Genomic DNA, 27,975 nt, shown 5'->3' with positions numbered 1-27,975 from the left:
CACCTTGTTGTCTCGGATTCTCCAGCATCTGCAGTTCCTACTATCTCCAATCAGGAAAGCCTTGGCTGACAAATTTAATCAGGAGATGATAATCTCTTCAGCTGAGGACTGACTCCGAGCTGGCTGGCCACTGCCAGTCTACTGTGCACTAGTAAATAAAGTGTGACTTGGTGAAGGGACCCGACCTCTGTGCAGTTATTTCAGTGGCAATGGGAGAAAACAGGAAATGCCTGAAGAACATTCACTTGAAACTGTCATCTTCTGACAAGCATTTCTGGCATCATGCCTCTATTTGGGAAGCTTGGCTTATTTGCTCTGCTGTTGAAGACTGGGCCCAGTGCGCAGAAAGAATGCAATATCTTTTCTGGACAAATGACATTGGGGCGGATGAAAAGCAACGAGTAACTCTTCTGACTGTGTGTGGACCCGCAGCACTTTCAGTTATAAGGGGCTTAACTTTCCCAGAGGCACCAGGCACTAAAACCTTCCAAAAGTTGACAGGGTTGGTTAAGGAATATATTTGATCCCAAGCCTCCTTTAATCCTGAGATACTATTGGTTTTATTCGGCTGTTAGAGAACAGGGGGAATCCGTATCGGGATTTCTGATGAGGTTAAGCTTACTGGCAGAGGCATGTGATTTTGGGTTAACCCTGAATGAGATGCTGAGAGACCATTTGGTATGTACGATTAATACATAACCATGCAGAAGCGCCTACTAGCCGAAGCCCAACTGGACTTCAAACAGGCACTGCAGCTGGCCTTGTCATTAGAAATTGGAGCAAGTGGAGCAGGGCATCCCAATAAAAATGGACACCCCCACCTGTCCAACTGCGCTTGGGGAACACCACTACAATCACAGAGCCTCATGCAGGGCAGTCCTGAGCAGAAGGACCCTTGGCCAACCCACAGCAGAACCCTACAACAAAGCCTAGCCACTTGGCTGTGGCTTAAGAGTTCTTCAGGATCTGAGCCAGCGAGCCATTGTAGTTGCTGCTGGTATGCAGACTCAAGACAGCAAAGGAGTCCAACAAAGGCTGACTTGAGTAGGAAAACATGTAGGCCAACACACAGGAGAATGCACACCCTGGAAAGTTCCCCTACATATGGGTTGGAACAATTAAATTGTTAAATGGCATCCAAATTGCAGCCAATTAAAAGGTTTGGTTAAATGGTCATCCAGTTCCCGTGGAGGTTGACACCAGTGCACTGTATCTGTGGTTGCAGAATCTGTCTTTAACAAGATTTGCTTGGGACTCCAACTTTTAAGCGTGCGCGAGACCTCAGCCAGACTGAGAACATACACTGGGGAACAATTTCAAATTTGGTTTTGGTATTCTATGAGAAGCAATTTGTGCAGTTACCACTGATGATAGTAAAAGGTTTGGGCCTGAGTCTACTGGAGCAGAATTGGTTGAGAAAGATTCACCTAGATCAGCTCAACATTTTTTGATTGGAAAATGGCTGCCTCAGTGAAGTCCGAGTGATACCCAGGAGTATTTCAAGGAGGGCTTGAAACTATTGAAGGGGCCAAAGGCACTTTACATGCAAACCAGGAAGCAATTCTGAGATGTTGCAAGGCCCGCCCAGTGCCATTTGTCTTGCAGGCAAAAGTAGAGGCGGAAATCAGGAGACTAGAGAGCAAAGGAATCAGCAAACCAGTGCAGTTTGTAGAATGGGCAGCACTGGTCGTACCGATTGTGAAGCCTGACGACTCAGTTCACCTTTTGTGGTGATTTTAAGCAAACAGTAAACCACTTCTCACAGCTGGATAAATATCCGATCCCTCACATAGAGGATATGAATGCAAAATTGGCAGGGGTACTGTCATTTACAAAGCTGGGAATCAGCCATGCCTACCTGCAATTGCGACTGGATGAAGAGTCCCAGAAGTACACCACAATTAACACACATAAGGGTTCATATCAATATACAAGACTGCCATTTGGGGTAGCATCAGCCTGCACCCTTTTCCAGCAGACCATGGAGAACATTTTACAAGGGCTTCCCCAAGCTGCTATTTATCTGGATGACATACTGATAACAGGGAAGACCAATAAAGAGCACTTGGAGAACTTGGGCATAGTGTTTAAACGTTTCTCCCACGCAGGCAGACACCTTAGAAGGGAAAAATGTGTGTTCCAGGCACCCCAAGTGACTTACTTGGGTTACAGAATCGACAGAACCAGGTTATACCTGTTGGAAGAGAAATCGAGGGCGATCAAAAGACACCTGGCTCCCATGTCTGAACCAGAGCTTTGGTCTTTCCTTGGGTTTGTGAAACGTTACGGAAAATTCAAACATAACCATCTTGGCACCCTTAAACCTGCTATTAAGAAAGGGTCAGCCTTGGAAATGGTTGCAAAGCCAAGAAGTAGCCTTTAAGGAAGTGAAAAAAACAGCTATCTTCATCTAAGGCATTGGCCCACAACAATCCGAAGTGAGAAGTAGTACTGACATGCAATGCCTCCCTGTACAGTACTGGGGTAGTGTTCTGAACTTTAGCTGATGCACAAAACGCAAGTATGCCCAGATAGAGAAGGAAGATTTAGCAGTAGTCTTTGGTGTGAGGAAGTTCCACCAGTACGTTTACCGTGAGAATTTGTCATAGTGACTAATCACAAACCCTAGCTCGGGCTACTGAAGGAAGACAAGGTGGTGCCCACATAGTTTTGGATAGAATTCAGTGTTGGGCCTTTATTCTCAGTGCATACAAGTTAGAACACCGTTCAGGAAGCCAAGTGGCTAAAGTGGATGCCTTGAGCCACCTCCCACTACACTCCTTTGGTGGTGCCTCCCCTGGAAGAGTCCATTTTGGTTTTAAATTTTCTGAACACCCTTCCTCTCACCACAGACAATATCAGACTGTAGACACAAAAAAGGTCCTGTCCTAGCAAAACTGAAACAGCTGGTGGTAATGGGGGGAAACAGTAGGGCCATCGCAACCAGGACTGAAACCTTTTTGGATCCTGCAAGACCAGATCACTGTACAGAATGGCATATTACTGTGGAGATTAAGGGTGATTTGCTCTGAGTAAAAGGTCAACACCAGATACTGACTGAACTCCACCAGGGGTTTCCAAGATGAAGATGCTGGCAAGAAGCTATGTCTGGTGGCCAGGGTTGGATGTCGAGATAGCTGCATTGGTGGGGCAGTGCCCAGAGTGCAAACAAAGACAAACATTTACACCAGCAGTGCCCCCACATTCATGGGAATGACCAGATAAACCCTGGACTTGGTTGCATGTTGACTATGCCAGTCCTTTCATGGGCTCAATGTTCCTGGTCATTGTGAACACCCATGCAAAATACTTGGACGTGCATAAAGTTCATTCAGCAAACTCAGGAATATCAACTGAGAAGCTGCAAATATCATTCGCAATGCACAGACTCCCAGAAATATTCTTCACAGACAATGGTGCATCATTTACCAGCACCAACTTCAAATATTTCCTAAAGTCCAATGGCATTCGGCACATAAGACAGCTCCATACCATCCATCATCCAATTGTCTAGCGGAAAGAGCAGTCCAAATGTTGAAGGTAGGCTTAAAGAAGCAGCCTATAGCATCAGTTGATACCAAACTGTCCCAGTTCCTGTTTGATTATAGGACCACCCTACATGCAACAACAGGGATAGCTCCAGCAGAGTTGCTGATGAGGATAAGACTCCGTACCAGGTTAAACATGATATTTTCAGACCTGGAGAACAGGAAGGTAAACAACAGCAGGAATGCCAAATGGCGGCCACATGCTTCCTCTAAGCGAGAGAGACAATTTAAGTCAGGAGATGAAGTTTGGTGCCAGAACCATGGAAATGGCTCTGTATGGATACAAGGCGAGGTTGATGCAAGGTCAGGTCATAGAACATAAGAACATAAGAACTAGGAGCAGGAGTAGGCTGTCTGGCCCTTCGAGCCTGCTCCGCCATTCAATAAGATCATGGCTGATCCTTTCGTGGACTCAGATCCACTTACCCGCGTCCTGTGACTTACAAAGTTCAGGTAGGTGTTACAGTCCTGAACAAACACATGGATCACCTGAAAATTGTCACCTCACAAATGAAGCAGGAGCAAAACATACCTAGCCCCTCAGAAGGCCTTGCAGAAACCGCAGGTGCTCTCCCTCCATTTAGTGTCCAGTCGGAAATGGATGCAGCCTCGATACTGTTGTTGCTGGAAGAAGAGGAGGACACACTCCAGAGAAGTTCTGGATGCAAGAGGTGGGCCATGGTCCGGTACACGCTGCCTGTGTCCGAGTCCTAGTCAGAGGAACTGGACCTGGGGTGAAAACATTGCAAGAGAAGCTACAAGCGAAAGACCAGGCCTACATCCCCAGACTTGGTGGAGAGGGATTGAGACCACATGGACTTCGTTGACTTCGAGGTTCTTGATTGAGGTTGTTAATCTTGGCCATTCAGGAAAGCCTTGTCTGACAGATTTAATCAGGAGATGAGAATCTCCTCAGTTGACGACTGATTCAGAGCTGGCTGGCGACTGCCAGTCTACTGTGCACTAGTAAATAAAGGGTGACTTGGTGAAGGGACCTGGCCTTTGTGCAGTTACTTCAATAACATCATTGAATGTCAAGTGGCAGTGGTTAGATTTTCTCTCAATAGAGATGGTCATTGCCTGACATTTGTGTGGTACAAATGATTATGAAAATTTGCTTTCTGTAATGGGCTACTTGGGTATGGGAATGGTTGAGGCAAAGACTTCTGTATCTTTTCGGGGGAAATTGGATATATGTTTGAAGCAGACAAGATACAGGGTTGTGAATAGTACACAGTCTCGTCAGATTTGTTTGTCATTGCACTCACAAAGAACTGGCACACACAGTAGATCAACTGGCCTCCTTCTGGGCTGTAAACTTCACCATTTGTATAAAATGCTGACTTCCCAAACTATTTCTCAAGATAATCTGGTGAATGATTCTGACGTACACAAGGTGCAATCAGTGTGTAACAAGTAAGCCGACCTCAGTGTTCTCAAGCTCATGAAATAGAAATTCTAATGATAAACTTGCTCAGTGTGTTTAACTTACAAACCATTCTGGAAGCAATACGTGCACAGTCACCAGGCACAGATACCACAGCCCCTTCCAGTCAAGTAGGCTATTAATACACAACAAAGCCCACACTTGAATAATACAAGAGGTAGTGGATAAGTGGTAAGTTGTCATCCCCTTCAGCAGAGATAAACAAGAATGAAAAATGGCAACAGAAACAAATATAGAACTCCAATATTCTTTCCAGTTTTCTAATTATATCCTAAAAGGAATTGATTAATTTCATGTGGAGTTTGCCTTTGGAACAGCCTTCAATATAGTATGAAGTTATTCAAAAATTATAGTTTGTACGACAATTTAAGAATATCCCAGATTTACAATTGACTCCTGAAGCACTTAGCATAGGAACAGCAAAAGTACCACATTTTTAAATGGAACATCATTTGCATTACCTTATACAACGGACGTCTAACATCTATGGGACAGTTTTGTATTACTTCATCAACTACCTCTGAAATAGGTTGCATAAAGTCCGGATTTGCAAACTGCAAAAGCAAATAAATTTTTTTTTTCAACAAACATAGATTGAAAAACATGAACTACATTCAAAATTAATTTCAAACCATAAAATCACATCACTCCCTCCTTGGTCAAAGGAAAAGGATGAGATACAAGTTTTCATAAATATAGGTATATCAAGATTACATCAACAGGCATTTAGTCAATAATTGTATATTGCTTAAACACTTTAGGAAGGATGGCAAGACGGTGGACAGGGTGTAAAAATTATCTTTCCAGGTAACACAAGGATTTCCAAAACAAAAGACTGAGTGATAGAGTGAGACAGAGACAGACAGACAGTGAGAGAGGGAGAGTGAGTGAGAGAGAAGCACGCATGTGGGGGAGATGGAGGCAGCACGTATACACCCCAAGGTGAAAGAAGTGGCATGAATGGGTCCAGGGAGCAAGATGTGGCACTCACACAATCAGAGAAAGGGAGATAGTATATGTGTGTCCAGAGAAGAAGGTGAGTGCGTGAGAGAGGGAGAGCTCATGAGAGCATGAGGCCATGCAGACAGTTCCATATCCACTCTCTACACATATGTAAGCAATGTAAAGATTGGAGCTTCAAATCAAAATCAGGATTATTTAGTACACAAGGCATTCAAACTGGGGAGAATTTTTAAAACTTCTTGTAGCTCACTTTACTTTCAATGTGACTCTCCTTAATTTTTGGAAATCTCCCAATGCAGAGAGATTATGGTCCATATTTTTATACAAAGGGTTTTTGTTTCCCCTTAGAAACCAAATGACGGATGTGCATGATTATGTATAAGCTGTTCTCAAACAAGTGATTCTTTCAGTTATGATTATTTCACATATCTCAGGCAATTAACAATTCATTTAAACAAACAACATTTTTTAAAATTCATTTACAAGATAAGGGCATCACTGGCTATGTCACTATTTGTTACCCATCCCTAATTGCCCAGAGGGCAGTTGAGAGTCAATGACATTGCTATGGGTGTGGAGTCACATGTGGGCCAGACCAGGTAAGTATAGCAGTTTCCCTCTCTAAAGGGCACTAGTGAGCCAGATAGGATTTCCCTGATAATCAGCAATGATTTTGTGGGCATCATTAGACTCTTAATCCCAGGTTTTTGGGATTAAGCCATCTGCCATGGCAGAATTTGAACTCGTGTCCCCAGAACATTGCCGGGTCTCTGGATAACTGTCCAGCCCTAATACTACTAGGCCATCACCTCTCCTTAATTTTTTATTATTATTAAGCAGTGAAATGTATAATGCAGCCCTTCAAAGGCAAATTTGCAAGTCCTTTCTCCCTGTTTCTCCCTGTTGTCCTGGATAAAACTTTTCAGACCCAGTCAATGTCCACAAACAGGTGAAAGGAGCAGGAACTCTATCTGTCACAGAGCATGACATTTCAGATAACTGCTGGAAGGACATTGACAAAAGTTGCATGACTTAAGACCACGTAAGGCAGCGATACTACTTTACTGTAAAATAGCAGAACAGAGCAGAGGTGGCTACTTGGCTGTCACAAGTGAAAATAATGGCCTAATGCCATGACAGCAAAGTAAATGTACTATGGTAAAGGATTTTCTTGGGACACATCAGCTGTTTCAAATCTATGCTGCTTGAGGTGGTAGTTTTGCCTCTCTTCTGGCACTTACTTCATTGTTCACCCTTCAAGCCTTCAAGCATTAAAACACGTTCCTACCGGTCTCAGTCTTTCTGCTGACTGATTCTTCCACAATTAATTCTATCACCAAAACTCACACCTAACAATCTTCTTCAATTTCTCCATCTCAGTCACATTCTTCAATCTCGCCACAAACAAATAAGCGACCTGTCAAATTGAAGACTATCAACATCAAGTTTTCTGATCACTTCTGTAGCTCCTTTCTCTTGCACTCTCTCAAACACATCCCAAACTAGCACACTTGGAAAGTATGACCTCAATGCCATCTCTCCACCAAGGCAGTCTCCTTTGGTGGTCAACAGGATAAATCTCTGACACCAGCAGCAACACCCTTCCACTAGCACTCCAAGTCCCTGTCAGAGAAGCGGGTGCCAGCTCCTCTTTCTGGGCCACGTTATCAATTATCACTTTCAAACAACACATTAAGGGGGAGTTCCTGGCTTGCAATAACTGAAGTGGTGAGCCTCTATCATAAAATTGCATTCACTTTCAACATCTTTATATTCACCAGATGTTAAACAAATCGTCCGTCACATAAACCTGATCTTGTCCATTATTGCCTGTCATGGACCAGATTAGACCACCTCAAAATATTTTAAGAAGGTAGCCTACAAACTATCTTTTTCTTAATTTAAAGGCAAATATAAAATATCTGTTCCAGATGCAATGTGACTGGTCAGACTGCTCAACGTTAAGCAAAACAATTTAATTAAAAACAATAATTAAAATAGAACCAAAGAAAGAGGAATTTAAAATAACTAAACTGGAAAACTTAACAGAATAATAGACACAGTAATTATTACTAATTAACTGTTGCAATTTAGTAGCATCCCATAAACACACCCCTTGGAAAAAACAAGAATTCAGATACAGATTCTCACATGCAGTTCTCCTATCCAGGAGGAAAAAGTATCAAGACAAAATTCAGAGAGAGAAACAGCCAGGAGACATTCACTGAAGCTTCCAGCTCTGTTGAGACCCCAATATCTATTACGCTACTGGAAAACCAAAACATAGAAATCCTAATCTGTGAGAGCTGGCCACACCCATTCAGGCTGTTAAAAAAACTAAGGTGTCCCAAACTGTTTACTCTATTACTCAGCTTGGCATCTCTGCTTTACAACCTTTCTTTAAAAAAAGGACAAAATAACCTCTTAAAGTAACAGTAGCATCACATGTCCACCATAGACCACCAAGTATGTTGGATAATGTATGTCTGCCTAATGTGCCTTCACACTTTGGTTAGTAAATAACTGCTTAGAAGCACAGAATTTAAACACTGCTAAAAACAGACAAGAAGTTGAAGCAAGGTAATATGTCCATAGGGCATGGGGTCTCGGCCCGAAACGTCAGCTTTCCTGCTCCTCTGATGCTGCTTGGCCTGCTGTGTTCATCCAGCTCTACACCTTATCTAAGAAGTTGAAGCAAGTTGTCTCGCATTCATCACAACAATGGTGCAAGAAAATGTCTTGAACAAAAGGATGCCACTTTATATAGTATGAGAAGAGGGTTCAGATTGGTTGGGCTAACATCGGTTCAGATGGTTGCAGGTTGAGCTAAATTCTGTCACTGCTGATGGCCCACAGTGCCTCAGGAATGTTCAGTCTTGAAATCCAAAATCTGTAGTAAAGTGGTTGTCTCCTCTCACAGAGTGTTGTTGTTGAGCAAAAGAGATGATTTGCCTACCACACAAAGAATAATGTGATATGACTTTCAGTGCTGGTATGTTGCCAGGTTTGTAGGCCCCACATCACAACCACTGGTGGACTATATTAATCAATACAGTAAAAACAGTTACCTGTCAACCTTAATTCTCAGACCAGGCAGGTAGACTGATTGGTCAGGGTGTTGCCATGGAGATGCAACAGCAATTGGCCGCCTCCATGCCCTTTTCTTTTTAAAAAGATGCAATGTAAGATCAAATTCCATCTTCCTACATAAAACAGGGTACTGTGTATTTATATATGCAGCTTCCAGCACGCACAATTGCATCACATTGCGAGATCAACTGATGATATTAAATTGGCTTCCAGTGTAACTCTTAGCACAGTGCAGATTATTTAATAAATGATTTCCAATAGCAGAATCACTTTTAATGGTGGATCTATTTTTCAGAGGCTTGCAAGCACTGACTGGTTTAGCATGATCGCATGTTGCCACTGTGAATGGTCAATGGGATGTGCTTTTTGATCTTTCTCATGCTTCAAATTAAAAATGCTTCTCACACTTGACAACCTGACACATCAATGCTAAGGGTAAGAGTATTCCTTCTGGCTGAGACTTTTATTTCGAATTAAAATGTTATACTGCTGGTCAACCCTCTCTGATAATAATAGTTCATAAAATTATGGAAAAGTCCACAAATTTTTATATGTGGCCACAGCCCCAGTGGAAGTAACAAACATTTCACAAAAGTATGATGAAAGCATTCATCTGTCATTTTTATATTTATTTACTCTTCTTTTCCACTTTCACTGGTGAACTATGGAAGACAGAGCTTGGCACATACACTCAAAGGCCCACGCACAGTGCAGTTTCCTGCCTCCAAGTATCAGTGATATTTTGAATGACTTTAATATGTTGACAGGCTACATAGCTGTTCCAAACTATTAAGGTGCAAATCATGGTACAATCAAGCTGTCAGGACTTTATTTTCACTTGTAAAAGTTTAACTTTATTTGTAGACACAAGCTTCTTGAATACTACACATATTGTATTCTCTCAGTGGCCACAGACTGCTGATACCAGTTCATTATGGCCTAGGTGAACATCAAGGAGATGTCAAAAGGCATAAAGAAGCAGAGCGAGCAATCTTGTAATTTCTATTTGGCATCAGCCCATAGTTTGTGCCCCATAAGAAAAGTGCCTGGATTTCAGAAGTGACCTAATTCTGTCACTGAAATAAAGATTGAAGGTCTTTTCATATTCACACAAAGGAATTTGCAATTTATGTCCAACACAACAAATTTTAGTCTATCACTTTGTTGAAGATTAAATTCAAGATTTCGTTTGGACAGGAATTTAAGGGGATGTCTAAGACAGAAAATCCAGCTGTCATGACAGATCAAATATGCCCAATTGATCAAACATGACTGGAATCCATTAATCTCAAGGAAAAACCACAACTATCAAGATCTTAGTCTTCCCTACAAGAAATTCCATTTCACAAAATTGCAAATGATTTAATTTTCCATGCCAAAAATGTCATAGACATTCAATAAATCTGACAATTAAAATCCCACTTCTGAGCAGAAAGAATATTGTTCAAAAAAGATAAACCGTTACTCAAAGACATTGAAAATCTGGCCCTTCCACAGCCACTTTTAACTCTAAAACTCCCATTTCCACTTGACAGTGAAGGATGGTGATTCAATTAAACCATCATACCCCAGTTTTTGAACTCAGATCTTCACCTGCATTGAGCATTTCCTGAAACCTGGTAGCTGAAACGCTGGCCCATAAGACTGTGTTGTGAATGGGGAAATTGGTTTCCTGCCCTGATTTTAGTGGAGTGGTGGTGGGTGGGATTAAAACAATGATGGTTTAGATTTCAGAAAGGATTAAAATACACCAAGATCGAAAAACTTCACAGATAACAAAAGTTTAAAGGATAGTGACTCAAGTTTATGAATACTAATTGTATTGTGACTGATCGTTGACATTAAATTGACATGAAAGTCGAATTCTCCCATTATCTTGACCAACATCCGTCCTTCATTTTGGCACCTTTACCCAATCCTGCCTACTCGCAACTCGAGTCCACTCCAATGTGGCTGCAAACTATTACTGTAGCAGCTGCAGCTTACTCCACCAGTGACTGCATGTGCAAGAAAAGCAGAAAGTGCTAGAGAAACTCAGCAGATCTAGCAGCAGCTGTACAGACAAACCAAGTCTATGTTTAGAACAAGATTCTGTCAGATCTACTCAGTTTCTGCAGGACTTTCTGTTTTTAATTCCAATCTTCAACATTTGCAGTACTTTGCTTTTGTTTTGTGAGACCATAAAAAATTTACCAACAGATGTGTTTATATAAATGTAAGTTATAGTCATAGAATCAATGTGGCTCAAAAGGAGGCCTGTTAGCGCATTGCATCCTTACCACTCTGCAAAGCAACTTAGTTTATCCTATTCCCCTGCTCTATTCTTGTAGCCCTGCAAGTTTATTTCCCTCAAGTGTTCTTTCCTTCTCTTGACTCAAACCTGCTGGCAAAGATCTGCCTCCCAACAATGGAAGCAGACAATAATGGGCAGAAAGATAGATTGCCGTAATTGGCATGTTAGAAACAGCTACTGCAAGCATCATGAAGATCTAGCTGCATATAATGCAGAGCCCAAGCCCCAACAATTTGGGATATCATGAAATTATTAATTCAAGCATCAAATTCAAAATTTCTAAAATTTCTAAAAACAAAACTGCATCTGGCCACACAGAAACTGTAGTGGGAATGATTCAACATTGTGAAGAGATACAATTAATTAGTCCATAATGAGTATTCTTGTACAGCGCAGCACTGTCATTTCAGACTATAGAACAAATTTCTCTTTACTAGCACCAAGCAAATGTTACTTCTACTTAGGGATCCATTTCATGTGAACATTGGAACAGGAATAAGCTATTCAGTCCAGTGAATCTGCTCTGCTATTCGATTAGATCATGACTGAGCATCTACTTCAGCACAACCTTCCTACACTATCCTCATGTTCCTTGATGTCAACATGTCTTGTTCCAGTAGCAGGTGTAGAGTGGGGAATATATACAGATAGGTCAGTATTTACTTGAAAGTTAATTACAAAATGAATCAATTATTATTAATCAAATTTTCAATCCAGAGATCCAGATCAGGGCCTTAATATGATTTCTACTTGGCTCAAAAAAAAACTGTTTTATAATCATTATACAAAATCCAAAACACACAAAAGCGGGATTATAGTCAATACTGCTGATTACCTCTGGATGGAAGAAAATTTCAGGTCCCAGGAACCTTTCATAGCCCACATCAACAGAAAATTGTCGTTTGCTGATAGCATTGATACCGATGTATGGCTTGATCCACTTCCCAGGATCTGTGTCGTATTTAGTGAATTCCTTTACTATATCAGGGCAGATATAACAATATCTCTCCTACAAAAAAAAAAGTACAAAAGTTGACATCAGAATACTTGAGCAAAGTAAAGAAATAAAAACACAATACCAGTCGCAAAGTATTCGGACTGATCTGATCCAAGTGAAATAAGAGTGATTAAAAGACAAAAGAGATGATGGTCCAAGGCAAAAGATCATGGTCATGGGATAATTAAAGAAACAAAAGATGAAGGTATGTAAGATTTCAGTGGCATTATCAGAGGAAACCGGAACACTAAGTCAAATAGATTAAATTTGGTTCCTTCAGTTTCATTGAGTTTAAATGGAAAATTGTGGGAGGTCAGGGGCAGGTAGAAAATCAAAATAGTAAGTGGCTGGAAGTACAGAGTCAGGTTTGCAAGCTGTATAGGGGGTGTTCACTAGACTCATTCAATTTACTTTTGGTCTCTCCACTGTAAAGAGGACCACATCAAAAGTGGTGATTATAGTACAGTGTATACTTTTGTATACTACATAAAATAGTACATTAGAATAACAATCTGTAGTTTATGAAACTGTCAAAAGGTGATACTCGATGCTATTGAGATCATACCTGAAACTGATCAATTAAAATTTAGGACTACAAGAAAGAAACCTAATCAGACGGTTGTGTAATTTGCAAGGGAAAAAGAAATACTGTATTATCAGTGGTTTACATTACTGAAGCTAGGGAAAACTTTTGATGACAAAAGGGAAATTATTATATGGAAGAATTCAGAAATAGCATACCTATAAACCTAAAACTATATTCAGAAGAGCATCAGGTATCAAGGATATAAAAAACAGCATTTCGGGCAGATACCAATGATATTTCACACAACAGTTACAGGTGGAGAAATGGTTGAATTGGTATCTACAATAAATTTGGAGGAATAGCAAATCTGCTGATGGAAGGGGTACTAATTTTAGGGGAAAAAAACAATAAAGGAGAAAGGCTAGAAAACTAGAGCAGGTAAAAAGACAAAAGTTTGGACTTTTATTGATACAGATAAGGTGTTCGTGTTGTTATGTGCCTAAAGAACCATTGTTTTCTGGGAAACCAATAAAAGCAAGGTTCATTGTGTTGTGAAGCTGGGTAGAGTACTTGTGAATTGGAAAGCAGGATGTTAGAATTTGTTTGTAAAAATGATAGAGGGGGGGAAAGAGTGCATAGTCCCTTTAAGAGGAGATGTACTTTTCTTAAGCTTGGACACAAAAAAAATGTCGGCAAGCAGCTGCAAGATGCACAGACAGTTCTGAAATTGAAACATTTGTATCAATTGGCTGTAAAGTTTTAATTCTTAGAAAGGTTCAACCTTTGCTCTGTAAAGATTGGGGGCTCGAGCCCAGGATCTGGCTGGTTTGTGTATGGGATCTGAACGGTTTTAGACACATTTGAACAGATTTGAGGTTCAAAAGGTCCCAGCAGATTTAAACAGACTTGCGAATTAGTGTCCTGGATTTTTAAATAAAACTCAGGTGAGAAGTAGAAAATCTGCTTAATTTTGGTTACTTGTGGTTAGTTAAATCAAAAGTGGGGGAAATGGCTTTGAACATTGCGAAAGAGGTTTTGGAGTTTGAGGATGCTTCCCAAATTTGTCAAGAAAGTTTAGAAGGACAGAGGAAGGAAATACTATTAGACATCAGCAAACAGGGTAAATTTGGGTTTAACGAGGGATAAGAGGAAAGCTGAAATTGTAATGGAGTTAGCCATCCATTTAGTTATATCAGAGAAACAGTCAAGCATTGTGGAGTTAGAAAAAGTTAAATTGCAAATGAGACAACTGGAGTTAAAGAATGAAAAGAAGGTCAGAGAGTTTGAATTACCGTTAAAAGCAGAAAAGAAAGAAAGGGAAAGAAAATTCCCAGCTGAGTGAAGAAAGGAAAAAAAATGTTCAAGTTGTAAAAGATCAAGTTGGAACTTGAAATAAAAAGACTTCAAATGACAGAGATAAAAGTACAAGATAGAAGTGATGATGAGCAAACTCATCTTAGCCAACAGCCTGGTTGGATATAAAGAAATATGCCCAAATATTACCAAAATTCAATGAAAATGATATAGAAGCCTTTTTCATTTTCTTTGAGAAATTGGCTAAACAGATGAACTGGCCAGAGGATATGTGGGTAATGTTAATTCAGAACAAGTTGGTAGGCAGAGCTAGTCAGGTGTTAGCATCGTTGTCAGATGAGGTGTCAAGAGGATGTGAAGAAGTAAATCAGGCTATTTTAACTGCCTACGAATTGGTACCAGAAGCATATAAACAACGATTCAGAAATATAAGGAGAGAACCAGGTCAGACTTATGTTGAGTTTGAAAGAATTAAACATAGCAACTTCAATAGATGGGTGAGAGCATTAAAGATAGAAAAGACATTTGAGAATCTTGAGAGAGATTATTCAGCTGGTGGAGTTCAAAAACTCACTTCCAGATAAGAACTTATGTTGAGGATCAAAAAGTTACCAAAGTAGGAAGAGGTTCGGAAAAGAGAAATTGGGAAAAAGGGAGATCCTTCAATGAAAAACAAGAAGTAGGTCACACTGGGAACAGTTTACCACATGTGAAAAAAAAACCCAAGAGGGTGAAAAGGAGGCGAAAGGCCTCAGAGCGTTTCCACTGTAATAGGGGAGGACACACAAAGTCACAGTGCTGGTGGTTTAAGAAAGGCACTCTGGGAAAAAGTGGTTTCACTGCAATAAGGTGGGACATACCAAGTCACAGTGCCGGTGGATTAAGAAAGGCACTAAGAAAAAGGATGTGCTAAAAGAGGTTAAACCAGTAAGATTAGCTGAAATAGTAAAGGAAATCCCAAGAGAAGTTGAGGAACTGCAGGAGAGTGCACAGCCTGGTACGGGCTAGATAGTAAGATAGTGTCCATCTCAAAAGATTTCACCTCTGTGATAAGGTTTACTTAGGAAGAACAGGGGGAGATGGTAAAGAAGTCAAAATATTGAGAGATACAGGAGCTGGTCAGTCTCTAATAGTAAGAGCTGAAAATACTTGCACTCCTTCTGAAATGTTGCCTGAGAGAAAGATAATCTGTAGAATAAATGGAGAGAGATTTAGCATTCCCCTGTGTAAGACAAGGCTAGAAAGTCCAATCAAGACTAGGGAAGTGACAGTGGGAGTGACTGAACAAGTGTCTCTTCCAAGAATACAGTTTGTTCTTGGAAACTATCTAGCTGGATCAAATGTGAGAGTGATGCCCCTTGTAGTGGAGAAGCCAAAGGAAAACAAAGAAGCTGAGGAGTTAAAAGAAAAATACTCTGGAACTTTTCAGGATTGTGTGGTAATAAGAACCCACTGTCAAAGGCTAAAGCAAGCGGGGAAAACAAAAGAGAAAGACAAAGGAGACAAAGGAGGTCTACTTAGCTAACACCCTGTTTGACGAAATGATAACAGAAAAACTTAAACAGGTAGAGGATCAGACAGAGGTGTTTAGTTCTGCAAGACTAATGGAGTTACAACAAAAAGATGAGACAATTAAAGATTTATAACATAAAGCCTACTCGATAAAGGAATCAGAATGTATTCCAGAATTTTATTACCTTACAGATAAAATATTAAGGCGGAACTGGAGACCTCGGCAGGTTAGTGCAGAAGAGGAATGGGCGGAAGTTCACCAGATTGTGTTGCCGGTAGCATACAGACACTAAGTATTTCAGGTACCACACAAATTACCTGTAGGAGGTCATCTCGGAGTGAGGAAGACTCAGACTAAGACACAAAAGCATTTCTATTGGCCTGGATTACATAAAGATGCGGTTGAATTTTGCCGTACCTGCCATACGTATCAGATGGTAGGAAAGCCAGAGGCAGTAATAAAACCAGCGCATTTAATGCCAATTCCTACATTTGAAGAACCTTTCATGCGGGTAATGATTGATTGTGTAGGTCCTCTCCATAAAACCAGAAGTGGGAACCAGTATTTGCTAACCATAAATAACGTGTCCACCAGATTTCTGGAGGAAATTCCATTATGGAAAGTCGAGGCAAAAAAGGTTGTGGAGGAGTTGCTTGTTTTCTTTACCCATTATGGAGTACCCAGGGAGATTCAATCAGACCAAGGGTCCAATTTTACTGCCAAATTATTTAAGGAGGTCATGGATAGTTTAGGCATCCAACACTTGAACTCAAGTGTGTACCATCTTGAATCCCAGGGAGCATTGGAAAGGTGGCATCAGACTCTAAAGACCATGCTGAGGGCTTATTGCCAGGATTACCCAAATGATTAGGAAAAAGGTATCCCATTTATATTGTTTGCTATTAGAGATTCTCCAAATGAATCAATTCAGTCTACTCCATTTGAATTCATATTGGGACACAAAGTAAGCCGGCCTTTAAAATTAATTAAGGAAAAGTTGATAGGTCCGAAGTCAAAGATCTCACAGTTCGATTATGTATCTGAGGTGAGAGAAAGATTAAACGGAGTAGGTGATTAGCTAGACAACATTTGAAGGTTACACCGCATCTAACAAAGCAAGAAGCAGATACAAAATCTAAAATTCATACGTTTATCCGTGGGGATAAAATATTGGTGCTGTTACTAGTGGTAGGAGATCCCTTCAAAGCAAGGTTTAGTGATCCCTATCAGATTGAGAAGTAGTTAAATCAGGTGAATTATCTGGTAAAGTTGCCAGGTAGGAAAAAACTTTATCCAGTATGTCAGGTGAATATGCTGAGATCTTACTATGGCAGGGAAAGGGAACCAGAGAAACAGGTACCAGTTACTGCCACTCAGAGTGAGGAATCAAAGCCAGATGATTCAGATTTTGACGTGCATCATAATAAGTTGAATAATGAGGAAGAATGGGATAGGGTAGTCAGCAATCTGTCTCAGGAACAGAGAACTGAATTGAAAGATTTGTTGCAGCATTAGGCGGACATATGTAGAAATAAATAGGGAGGATTAATATTATAATACATGAGGTGGATGTAGGGAATGCTGTTCCAATAAAACAACACACCTACAGGCTTAATACTCTCAAAGCATACAGGTACAGAGGAAGTGGAAGTGATGTTCCAAGAAGATATCATTAAGCCAAGTCAAAGTGAGTGGAGTTCGCTGATCATGTTGGTTCCTAAGCCTGCTGGTACTCAATGATTTTGCATGGATTATCAGAAGGTCAACACTGTGACTAAATCAGACTCATACCCAATTTCAAGGCTGGAAGACTGTGTGGAAAAAGTTCAACAAGCCACTTACATCACAAAGTTGGACTTCCTTCACAGTTACTGGCAGGTACCTTTGTCGGAGAGAGCAAAAGAAGTTTCTGCATTTGTAACTCTAAACGGGCAATATCAATTTAAAGTAATGCCCTTTGGAATGAAGAATGCAACAGCCATTTTTCAAAGACTTATGTACAGAGTTGTGACAGGATTGACTAATTATGCCATCTATATAGATGACTTAGTGATCTTTAGCCTTTCGTGGAAAATGCACATGGTGAATTTGGCAGAGCTCTTTCAAAGACTATGGAAGGCAAAACTGATCATAAATTTAGCAAAAACCGAATTCACGAAGGCAGAAGTGACGTTCTTAGGACTCAACATCAGACATGGAAGGATGACACCAAGGAACATGAAAACGAAGGCCAGCAAGGAATTTCCAAGACCATCCTTGAAGAAGGAAGTGCTACGCTTTTTGGAACTGAGAGGATTCTACAAGAAATTTGTACCAAATTTTAGTAGCGTGGTGGCACCTCTGACAGATTTGTCAAAGCACATGAATTTTCAGTGGACAGAACAATGCCAGGAGGCATTTAAGAATGTAAAAAGTGTTAACCACCGCACCAGTTTTAGACACGCCAAATTTCTTGAAACACTTTAAAGTCACTATCGATGCAAGTGATGTAGGGGTTGGAGCTGTGTTGTTACAGGAGGACGAGTGTGGCATTCAAAGGGCAATCAGTTATTTTTCAAAGAAACTCAATATCCAACAGAGAAACTATTCAACCGTTGAAAAAGAGTTATTCAGTTTGAAACTGGCCTTACAGCATTTTAATGTTTATGCTGCAAACAATATATTGGAGATGGTTGTGTATACTGATCACAACCGTTTGATACTTTTGCAAAGATTTAAGGATAAGAACACCAGACTATTTCATTGGAGTGTTACATTACAACCATTTAACTTACAGATGCTGCATGCTGCAGGTCGTGAAAATGTTATTGTGGATGTGTTATCACGGGTTTAAAAGAAAATGTGTGTATAAGATAGAAATGGTAGTGTTCAACGTTATATATGTACATAAAATTAGTATGAAATGAGTAACTGTAAATTAATGCATTATGGATTTAGTAATAATGGCATTAAGATTTTGGAAAAAAGAAAGCCATCTTTTCATAATGATGGTTCAAGTTTTTTCTTAAGGGGAAGGTAACGCAAAGTTGGGTAGAGTACTTAAGAATTGGAAGGTAGGATGTTACAATTCAGAATCATGGAGACCTACAGCACAGAGACAGGCTCTTCGTCCCAAACTAGTCCATGCCGACCAAAATGTCCATCCACGCTAACCACATTTCCCTTCACTTGGCCCATATCCTTCTAAATATTTCGTATTCATGTATTTGTCCAAATGTCTTTCAAATGTTGTTAATGTACCCATCTCAACCACGTCTGCTGGCAGCTCATTCCATATGCGTACCAACCTCTGTGTAAAAAGGTTCCCATGTATTCTGTCCCATCTTACCTTAAACTGATGCCCTCTAGTCTTTGTTTGCCCAACCCTGGGAAAAAGACTGAGTGCATTCATGTTATCCATGCCTCTCATGATCCTATACACTTCTTTCAGATATCCCCTCAATCTCCTACGCTCTAAAGAAAAAAGTCCTGGCTTGTCCAACCCCTCCCTATAATTCAGTCCCTTGAGTCCTGGCAACATTCCTGTAAATTTCTTCTGTACTCTTTCAAGTTTAGTAACATCCTTCCTATAGCAAGGTGATCAAAACTGAATGCAATACTCCAAGTGTGACCTCACCAACGTCCTGTACAACTGCAACATAACTTCCCAACTTCTATACTCAATGCCTTGACTGATGAAGGCCAGTGCACCAAAAGCCTTCTTCCAGCAACTTTGTTTTTGTTTCTGATTTATAGCATCCACAGTTCTTTCACCTTCTTCACTGGCCTGTCGACCTGTGACTCCACTTTCAGAGAACTGTGCACCTGAACTGCAAGGTCCCTCTGTTCCACTACATTCCTTAAAACCCTACCATTCACCATGAAACTTCTACCTTGATTTGACTTTCCAAAATGCAACACCTCACACTTATCTATATTAAATTCCATTTGCCATTTCTCGGCCGACTTCCCCAGCTGATCAAGATCCTGCTGCAATTTCTGATAACCTTCCTCACTGTCCACGATACTGCCTATTTTAGTATCATCCACAAACTTACTAATTATGCCTTGTACATTCTCATCCAAACCACTGATATAGACAACAAACAGCAATGGGCCCAGCACCAACCCCTGAGGCACACCACTAGTCACAGGCCTCCAGTCTGACAAGCATCCTTCCACTATTACTCTCTGTTTCCTACCGTCAAGCCAATGTGTGTCCAATTTGCCAGCTCTCCCTGGATTCCATGCAATCTAACCTTCCAGAGCCGCCTATTGTGTGGAACTTTATCAAAGGCCTTACTGAAATCCATATGGACTACATCTACCGCCCTGTCCTTATCAACCTTTGTAGTCACTTCATTAAAGAACTCTAACAAATTTGTGAGGCATAACCTCCCATGCACGAAGCCATGCTGACCACTCCTAATCAAACCCTGTCTTTCCAAATGCATGTATATTTTATCCCTCAGAATCTTCTCAAGTAACTTACCTACCACAGATATTAGACTTACTGGTCCATAATTCCCAGGTTTTCCTTTTCAGCCCTTCTTGAATAAGGGCACAACATTTGCTACCCTCCAGTCTTCCGGGACCTCATCCATGGCTGACAATAACGCAAATGTATTAGCTAGGGCCTCCGCAATTTCTTCCCTAGTCTCCTGAAGGTTTCTTGGATATATCTGGTCAGGACCAGACAATTTATCCACCCTCATACATTCTAATACTTCCAACACTTCCTCTACTGTGATATGGACAGTCCCAAAGATATCGCCACTAACTTCCCGAAGTTCACAAGTCTTCATATCTTTCTCCATGGTAAACACAAAAGAGAAAGATTCATTGAAGATCTCATTCATCTGCACTTCCACATGTCCACATAGGTCCTTGACGGGTCCTATTCTCTCTCTAGTTATTCTTTTTCCTTTAATATACTCAAAGAATTTCGTTGGATTTACCATAATCTTCTCAGGCAAAGTTGACTCGTGCCCCCTTTTCACCCTTCTGATTTCATTCTTCAGTAAAGTCCTGAATACCTGATGCACTTCCAGGGATTCACTTGATCCCAGCTGCCTGTACCTGTGACATGCCTCTTCCTTTTTTCTTGTCAAAGCCTCAATATCTCGTCATCCAGTGTTCTCTATTCCTGCCAAACTTGCCCTTCACCCTCACAGGAACATATAGACCTTGAACTCGAGCTATCACACTTTCAAAGGCCTCCCACTTGCCAGAGGTCCCTTTGCCTGCAAACAAACTACTCCAATCATCCACTGAAAGCTCATGTCTAATTCCATCAAAATTCACCTTGTCCCAATTATTAACTTGAACCTGTGGACCAGTTTTGCCCTTCTCCAAAACTATTTTAAAATTAACTATGGTCACTGGCCCCAAAGTGCTCCCCTAACGTCACCTCAGTCACCTGTCCTGCCCTATTTCCCAAGAGTAGGTCACGTTTTGCCCCTTCCCAAGGAGGACACTCTAAATACTGCTTGAAGAAACTTTCCTGAACACATTTAACAAATTCCATCCCATCTAAACCCTTAATGGTATAGCAGTCCCAGTCTATGTTAGGAAAATTAAAATCCCTCACAATGACAACCCTATTGCTCCTGCAAGTCTCCCCAGTTTCCCTATATATTTGTTCCTCTAATTCCCATTGACTATTTGGGGCCTATAGTACAACCCCAACAACGTCACCAATCTTCCCTATTTCTTTGCTCAACCCACAAAGTCTCAATGGATGATCCCTTGTTATTTCACCTCTGACTACTGCTGTGATACACCCCCTCCCCTCTTTCCTCTACCTCTGTCCTGCCTAACACAACTGTACCCTGGCACACTAAGCTGAAAGTCCTGTCCCTCCCTTAGCCATGTTTCTGTAATGGCTATAATATCCCAATCCCACACACTTATCCATGCCCTGAGTTCAACAGCCTTACCTGTCAGCCCAGTAGGCATTCCTCGCTCCCTGTTCTGTTCCAGCATGACATGTCTCTTCAACTGGCTATTTCTGATAATAGCACTTGTCTCCCTGCTGTTGAGGATCCCACCCCCCTGCCAATCTAGATTAAACCCTCCCTTGCAGCACTAGCGAATCTGCCCACCAGGATATTGGTCCCCCTCCAGTTCAGTTGCAACCTGTCCCTGTTGAATAGGTCATAAAAATGATTGAGGGGGAAGAATGTGTGGTCCCTTTAGGAGTTGATGTGCCTTTCTAAGCTTGGAGATTTTAAAAAATTCTGCAAGCAGTTGCAAGATGCACAGACCGTTCTGAAATTGAAACATATATATCAATTGTCTATGTGGTTGGCAACCTGGGCTTGTTTTGATGTTAAGGCAACTAGCTTGAATATCAGCCAATTATTTTAAACCAGGCCCTAGATACCAAACCCAATTAAATTTAAATCTGATGGTGTTGACAACCTAGGTCCTATCCTGTTATAAGAAAATTGACAGGTCATCAAGGTTATACAATAAGACGGTTTTTGAAAATCAGTCTGAGAACAATCTGCTATCGGAACAGTAAAACTCTGACTCTCACAGAAATCTAGACCACCATCTAAAAGGCACCATGGTACTCTCAGCTAATATTCCTGACACAAAGAAAGAATTCCTGACTGAAGAATAGTGGAAAAGGCATGGAACATTCCGGTAGATGTATCCTCACTGTGGGATTGAGAGCCTAAGTTTTAATTTATTTTTCTTATTACTTTGGTTTATATAAGTGGGACTTGTATTTATTGGAACAGCATGCCATTAGAATTTTGTTCTGTTCAGGAATAGTCGTTAAGGGAGAATTGTTTGGTTTGTTCACAGGTCTGTTAATTTGTTCACTGCTAGAGTTAGATAAATATATTGTTACTTGCTGCTTATAAATTGAGTATCAGGGATTTTGTTAATTTAACCTCTCCTTTGTAACAGATTGGGAGATGAAAGGCAGGTTATACCATTTTTCCTATTTCCTTTAGCAGATTACGAGGCAAGGCAAGCTTCTGTTGGTGTTTCCGTTTTAATTATCAGAGGGGTTCAACTTCCACTCCATAACAACTGGACTTTATCAAATCAAAAAGAAACTCTGTTGTATAGATTATGTAGCGAGCACTATAGGAAAAAAAAATCAGCAACTGTATCATGTTACCATGCCAAAGAGATATTTTGACAAGGATGATAATCAGAGGAAAACTGTATTTATGGTAGTGAAAATAATAGGGAGTGAAACAAATATATCAGAACAATTGGAAAATGAATGAGAAATTCAAATTTTAGAAGTTGATCTTCTAACAATCAAACTGGATAATATTTTATACTCCAGAAAATTGTTGAAATGATTTGCAAAGGCTATTACAGACTCATAAATTGATTTGTGCGAATGGGTCAAGAAAAACATACTCAGCTGTTCATGATGCCAACATAGGAGCTGCTTTACTTATAAAATAGCATTCTTATGGACTCAATCCAAAGAAACTTAGTTTGCATGTGGGAAGAGATTAATTTCATGACAGACAAAGGCATTATTGAACCAAATCACAGCAGAGGAAGCTCATCCGTTACGATGGTGATGAAGCAAGATAGGTCACAAAGATTCTGTGTTTATTATTGCAAAATCAACCCAGTAACAAAACTGGACTCATTTCCTATTCCAACATTGGAGGAATGTATTGAAAGAATTGGATGTAAATTGGGAGAAAGGAGTATGCAGTGGGACCTGGGTGTCCTTGTTTACCAGTCGCTGAAGGTAAGCTTACAGGTGCAAGGTGGTAAACAAGGCAAATGATATGTTGACCTTCATTGCAAGAGGTTTCAAATACAGGAGCAGGGATGTGTTGGTGCAGTTCTACAGGGCCTTGGTGAGGCCACACCTAGAACATTGTGTGCAGTTTTGGTCTCCTTTTCTGAGGAAGGATGCTCTTGCTCCCAAGGGAGCGTAGCGAAAGTTTACCAGGCTGATTCCAGGGATGGCAGGCCTGATGTATGATGAGAGATTGACTAGGTGAGGATTGTTTTCGCTGAGGTTCAGATGAATGAGAGGGGATCTCATAAGATATATAAAATTCTAACAGGACTAGACAGGGTAGATGCAGGGAGGATGTTCCTGATGGTGGGTGTGTCCAGAACCAGGGGTCACAGTATGAGGATTCAGGGTAGACCATTTAGGATGGTGATGAGGAGACACTTCTTCATACAGAGAGTGGTGAACCTGTGGAATTCATTACCACAGGAAGTAGTTGATGCCAAAACACTGATTGTATTCAGGAGTTGGCTAAATATAGCACTTGGGGCAAATGGGATCAAAGGTTATGGGGAGAAAGCAGGATTAGGCTACTGAGTTGGATGATCAGCCATGATCGTGAAGAATGGCAGAGCAGACTCAAAGGGCCAAATGGCCTCCTCCTGCTCCTATCTTCTATGTTTCTATGTATTTGCATGATTTGTCACCAAAATTGACTTGCTAAAACGATATTAGCAAATTTCATTTACTGCATTGGTTCTACATAATTTTGAAATATACATCATATGGAAGAAACCTAAATATATGGACCACAATCCTTTGATTTTTTTTTGGAGAAATTCCAGGACAAGAATTTACAATTGTTTCAATGGAACTTGAACTTAATCTCTTCCCACACTTAAACTAATTTATCTGGATTAAGTCTGTAAGGATGATGCTTTAAAAACAACACCATCATTCATGCCTGGAAATGACAAAGCAGATGTTTTAAGAGGAAATAGAGTGCTAATGCAAATAGACTTATATAAAATATGGTTGCCATGAAACCTATTGTATGTTTAATGCCAATTGTTATTGTGACATAGAAATAGTATTAAAAGGATTTTTGATGATAAATGAAAATGCCTGTTGAAGATACATTTTTATTTTTCTTTGTGGGGGGAGGCATTATGAAAGGTATGTAATTTATACTTTTTTTGGAGCTTAGATTTCAAACTAGTGTCATACAACTGCTGGTCTATATTTATGAATTGTAATTACCTTGTCCATCTTTCTAGAACCATAATTTTGCATGCAAACTGCAGATTGAGTAAAGGCCTCCAAGAGTGTTAATGGAAGTTTCTTTATATAACAAGAGCGAGATTGAAAGACATTAGCTTGCTTTCAGATTAAGAATAATTAAGTTTGATTTTTTTTTCCAGATACTGGAAAATGTCAGGTCAGTTCAAAGAAGATCTGACCAGAGTCAGAAACCAGTACAGTCTCTCCTAGAAAAAGAGCAATAAGAGATTAAGTTATCTCAGGGAAAAAAATTAATTTGTAAAACTATCAGACATAGAAACAGATAAAATAGGAGTAGGAGTAAGCCATTCAGCCTTTCAAGCTTGATCCACTGTAATTCATTTATGACCACTGCTTATCTTCCAACTCATTAGCCTGCTCCTGCTTTTTCCTCATTCCTCTGATCCCTTTAGCCTCAAGTGTTATGTCCAACTCATTATTGATTGGAACTCTACATGTTTAATTTCTTAATAATAGCAATGTCTAAGATCTCAGTTGTTTGAGGATTCAAGGAAAAGGCTTCACAGCTCACAGGGCAGGAATGAAGGAAAAAGCAGTTAAGTCAAAACTACAGATTGAGTAGGGAAGGAAAATTACCTTGGTTTTGAGTAAAAGTAACTGTGAAACCATGGTATTGGAGAGGTTAAATGGGGTTTTATTTCTGGGTGTTTTGATGTCTTTCAAACTGTATTTTCTGTTTCATTGTTTTGTATAATAAACTTCTGTTTAATTTTTAAAACCAATCTGCAGCCTGGAGTGCTTACGTTTCAATGAAAGGCTACCGTGTTATATTAGAAAAAAAACATAGATGTCCAGCCAGATTAAATTCTGACATCTGACTTCTCCAGCAGTAACAACAGGTTAAGAATATAACAAAATATTATATCATAGTGATTAATAAAAATAAATCAACGCTTCACCAGGAAAATGTGTTTGGGGCCGAATGGGTGGAAATGAATGGGTGGGTGTTGCACCATTGGCACTTCCATCAGTAATAGTGAAGGGACAAGGAGCAGGTATTGGAGATGATGGAAGAATGGCCCAGGATGTCAGAGGGGTATAAAGAGTGTTTATTCTGGAATCCTACCTTGATGATCTTCGCAGTCTCCAAGGATTGTTCAGGTGGTATCCCGATTTCCCTTTCCCTCAAGAGCTGTTGAATGAAAAACGTAATATCCCGACCTGCAACTGGGATATGTTTAATGCAGCTTCCAATGACATAACCTTCGGCCTTATAGGGTTTTTGTAAAATGCCAGGAAAGAAAGAAGTAAAACTTATGAAATAAATGCGTTGAATTCATTTATTGCATCTTAATACATAAGGCAGTTTATTTCATCTGATCAGTATGTGAATAAATAAATTTGAGAGACCCAAGATCAATTAGATTATTCTATTGTTCAAGGAATTGATATCAAATGTGTATCACTGCAACAATGTTATTTGGAGTTGTTGAAGAAAAAAAAGTGCCATTTAATTGCTTCCCTTTCTTGTGCAGGTCTTATAACTAAGCTGGTCGTAAAATTTTCAACTCATTTCTTTCATCTTCTGAAGGAATGTTCTTCATAAAAACTCAATCTTTGCAAGTAATCAGATAACACTCCAAGATTTTCATCCTTATATTCCAGTCATGCCACCTCCTCTTCAAACCCCTCTTTTCCTCTCACCACTGTTATCTTCCTATTGCCCCAATACAACAGAAAATCTTCAGCTTTAAAGATAGCTTGCCAATGATAGTGCCATGAATTGGAAAATCATATCAGAGAACAAAACTGATTCAGTTCGCCCTTCCTGAATTGTGCTTTTGGGAATACTGTGCAGAATTTCTTTCTTTTGAAACCCACGATTGAGCTTGTTTTGCACACTCCTCATCCCAAACACTTGCTGCATAAAAATACTTTCCCTCAACGTCTCTCTGGTTCTTTTATCAATCATCTGAAATTTGTGTCTTCTGACTATCACCTTCCAACCAATGGGAGCTGCTTTCCCATCATCCCCATCTACTCTAAATCCTCATGACTTTTAAAATCTCTATGAAATCTTCTCTAAACCCAAAGAAAAGCTCCAAAGTTGGCATAGCCTCCTATCTGATGACAGCAAAGTTGGAGATGTTACAGCACAAGGTTTGGAGCCCTTATTACAACAACACACAATGTCAAAATCTACTCCCCTCCCTGGTAGGCATGAGAAGTACTCCTCAACCAGCACCTCTGACTTGGAGGCAGGAAATTAGACAGAGTCTTATTTTGAGTCCACAGTGGCACCTTAAAAAAAGAGGGTTTATTTAAGTTCAGGAACACTAAGAAACTAGACTTTGGAGCAGCAAGCGCCCTGCCTGCAAAGCTTGTACCACAGATCGACAGCATTTGAAAGCCTTTAACCACACGCATAAACTCCATTTCCCTGGTTGCTACTGAGAATGGTGGTATTATAATTAGAAATGACTACATCCCAACATGGACCATCCTGATGTCAAACACATTGTGATCCGCAAATATTATTGCCAGAGACTCTGTTCAAGTGACAACCAGTGCCATCAGTAACATTTCAAAGCTCATAGTCCAATTGATTCAGGATATCAAGAGGCTATCTAGTCATTAAGAAACACTCATAACGTCTTTCCTATGCATAGAGAGAAGCAGGATGAGAAGGTTATTGGTGTTGTTTCCCTTTACCAGTCTGCCACTTTTGCCAACCATAAAGAGTTTCATTCCTTTAATATTCACGGATCTGTAGTCACAAGTAAAACATTATTCAAGTCCATATCTAATGTTCTGGCAGCAGTCATGAATCTTTCATCCTGTGCTAATCCTTTGGGCAAGTCACGACTGATCAGAGTAATAAAGAGGGCAGAAACAGATTTTGAACATATACCAATGACATTATATTTTTCTTACACATGCTCACAATATGATGAAGGCAGTTCCTATTTTTCACTGAGCAACTGAAGTGCAAAATGGAGACCTATCGTGCCCAAAAGAAAATAAGAAAATTCCCAACATCAAGATTTCAAAAAAAAAGGAAGTGATGCCATGTTTGGGTTTTGAGACTGATATTTTCAGGAGGAAGGACTCAGCAAAATACAGTACAAGATTCCTCAGTTCAAGGTTCTTAACAAAGATTGAATTAAACCACTAGGTAAAGCAAAGAGTCAGCAACAGCGCAAAGAATTTCCAGCCCATCTATCTCCAGTATTTCCTTGAAGCATGTCTAATGACCCAGGCTCCAACTGGATAAGAACTTGTAATAGGGTGTAGAGCTGGATGAACACAGCAGGCCGAGCAGCATCAGAGGAAC

The 27,975-nt window shown here is 40.2% G+C and overlaps 1 protein-coding gene across 1 annotated transcript in view; it reads right to left on the bottom strand.

The window, feature by feature from the left end:
* The window catches only part of LOC109933155 (actin-related protein 3B), a 199,339-nt gene that overhangs the window by 98,485 nt on the left and 72,879 nt on the right, over positions 1 to 27,975 (bottom strand). Inside the window, exons 7-11 of the mRNA XM_048618630.1 lie at positions 25,768 to 25,911; positions 12,177 to 12,350; positions 5,464 to 5,549; positions 4,684 to 4,720; positions 4,081 to 4,258 (exon numbers count right to left, since the gene is read on the bottom strand). Coding sequence (XP_048474587.1) covers positions 4,081 to 4,258; positions 4,684 to 4,720; positions 5,464 to 5,549; positions 12,177 to 12,350; positions 25,768 to 25,911 — 619 coding nt within the window. The remainder of the gene's footprint in view (positions 1 to 4,080; positions 4,259 to 4,683; positions 4,721 to 5,463; positions 5,550 to 12,176; positions 12,351 to 25,767; positions 25,912 to 27,975) is intronic.

Source organism: Rhincodon typus, chromosome 2 (genome assembly GCF_021869965.1).
Source record: "Rhincodon typus isolate 14 chromosome 2, sRhiTyp1.1, whole genome shotgun sequence".
NCBI classification, from domain to species: domain Eukaryota; kingdom Metazoa; phylum Chordata; class Chondrichthyes; order Orectolobiformes; family Rhincodontidae; genus Rhincodon; species Rhincodon typus.
Note: the sequence above shows the minus strand (reverse complement) of the source record. Positions and strands in the feature narration are given on the sequence as shown.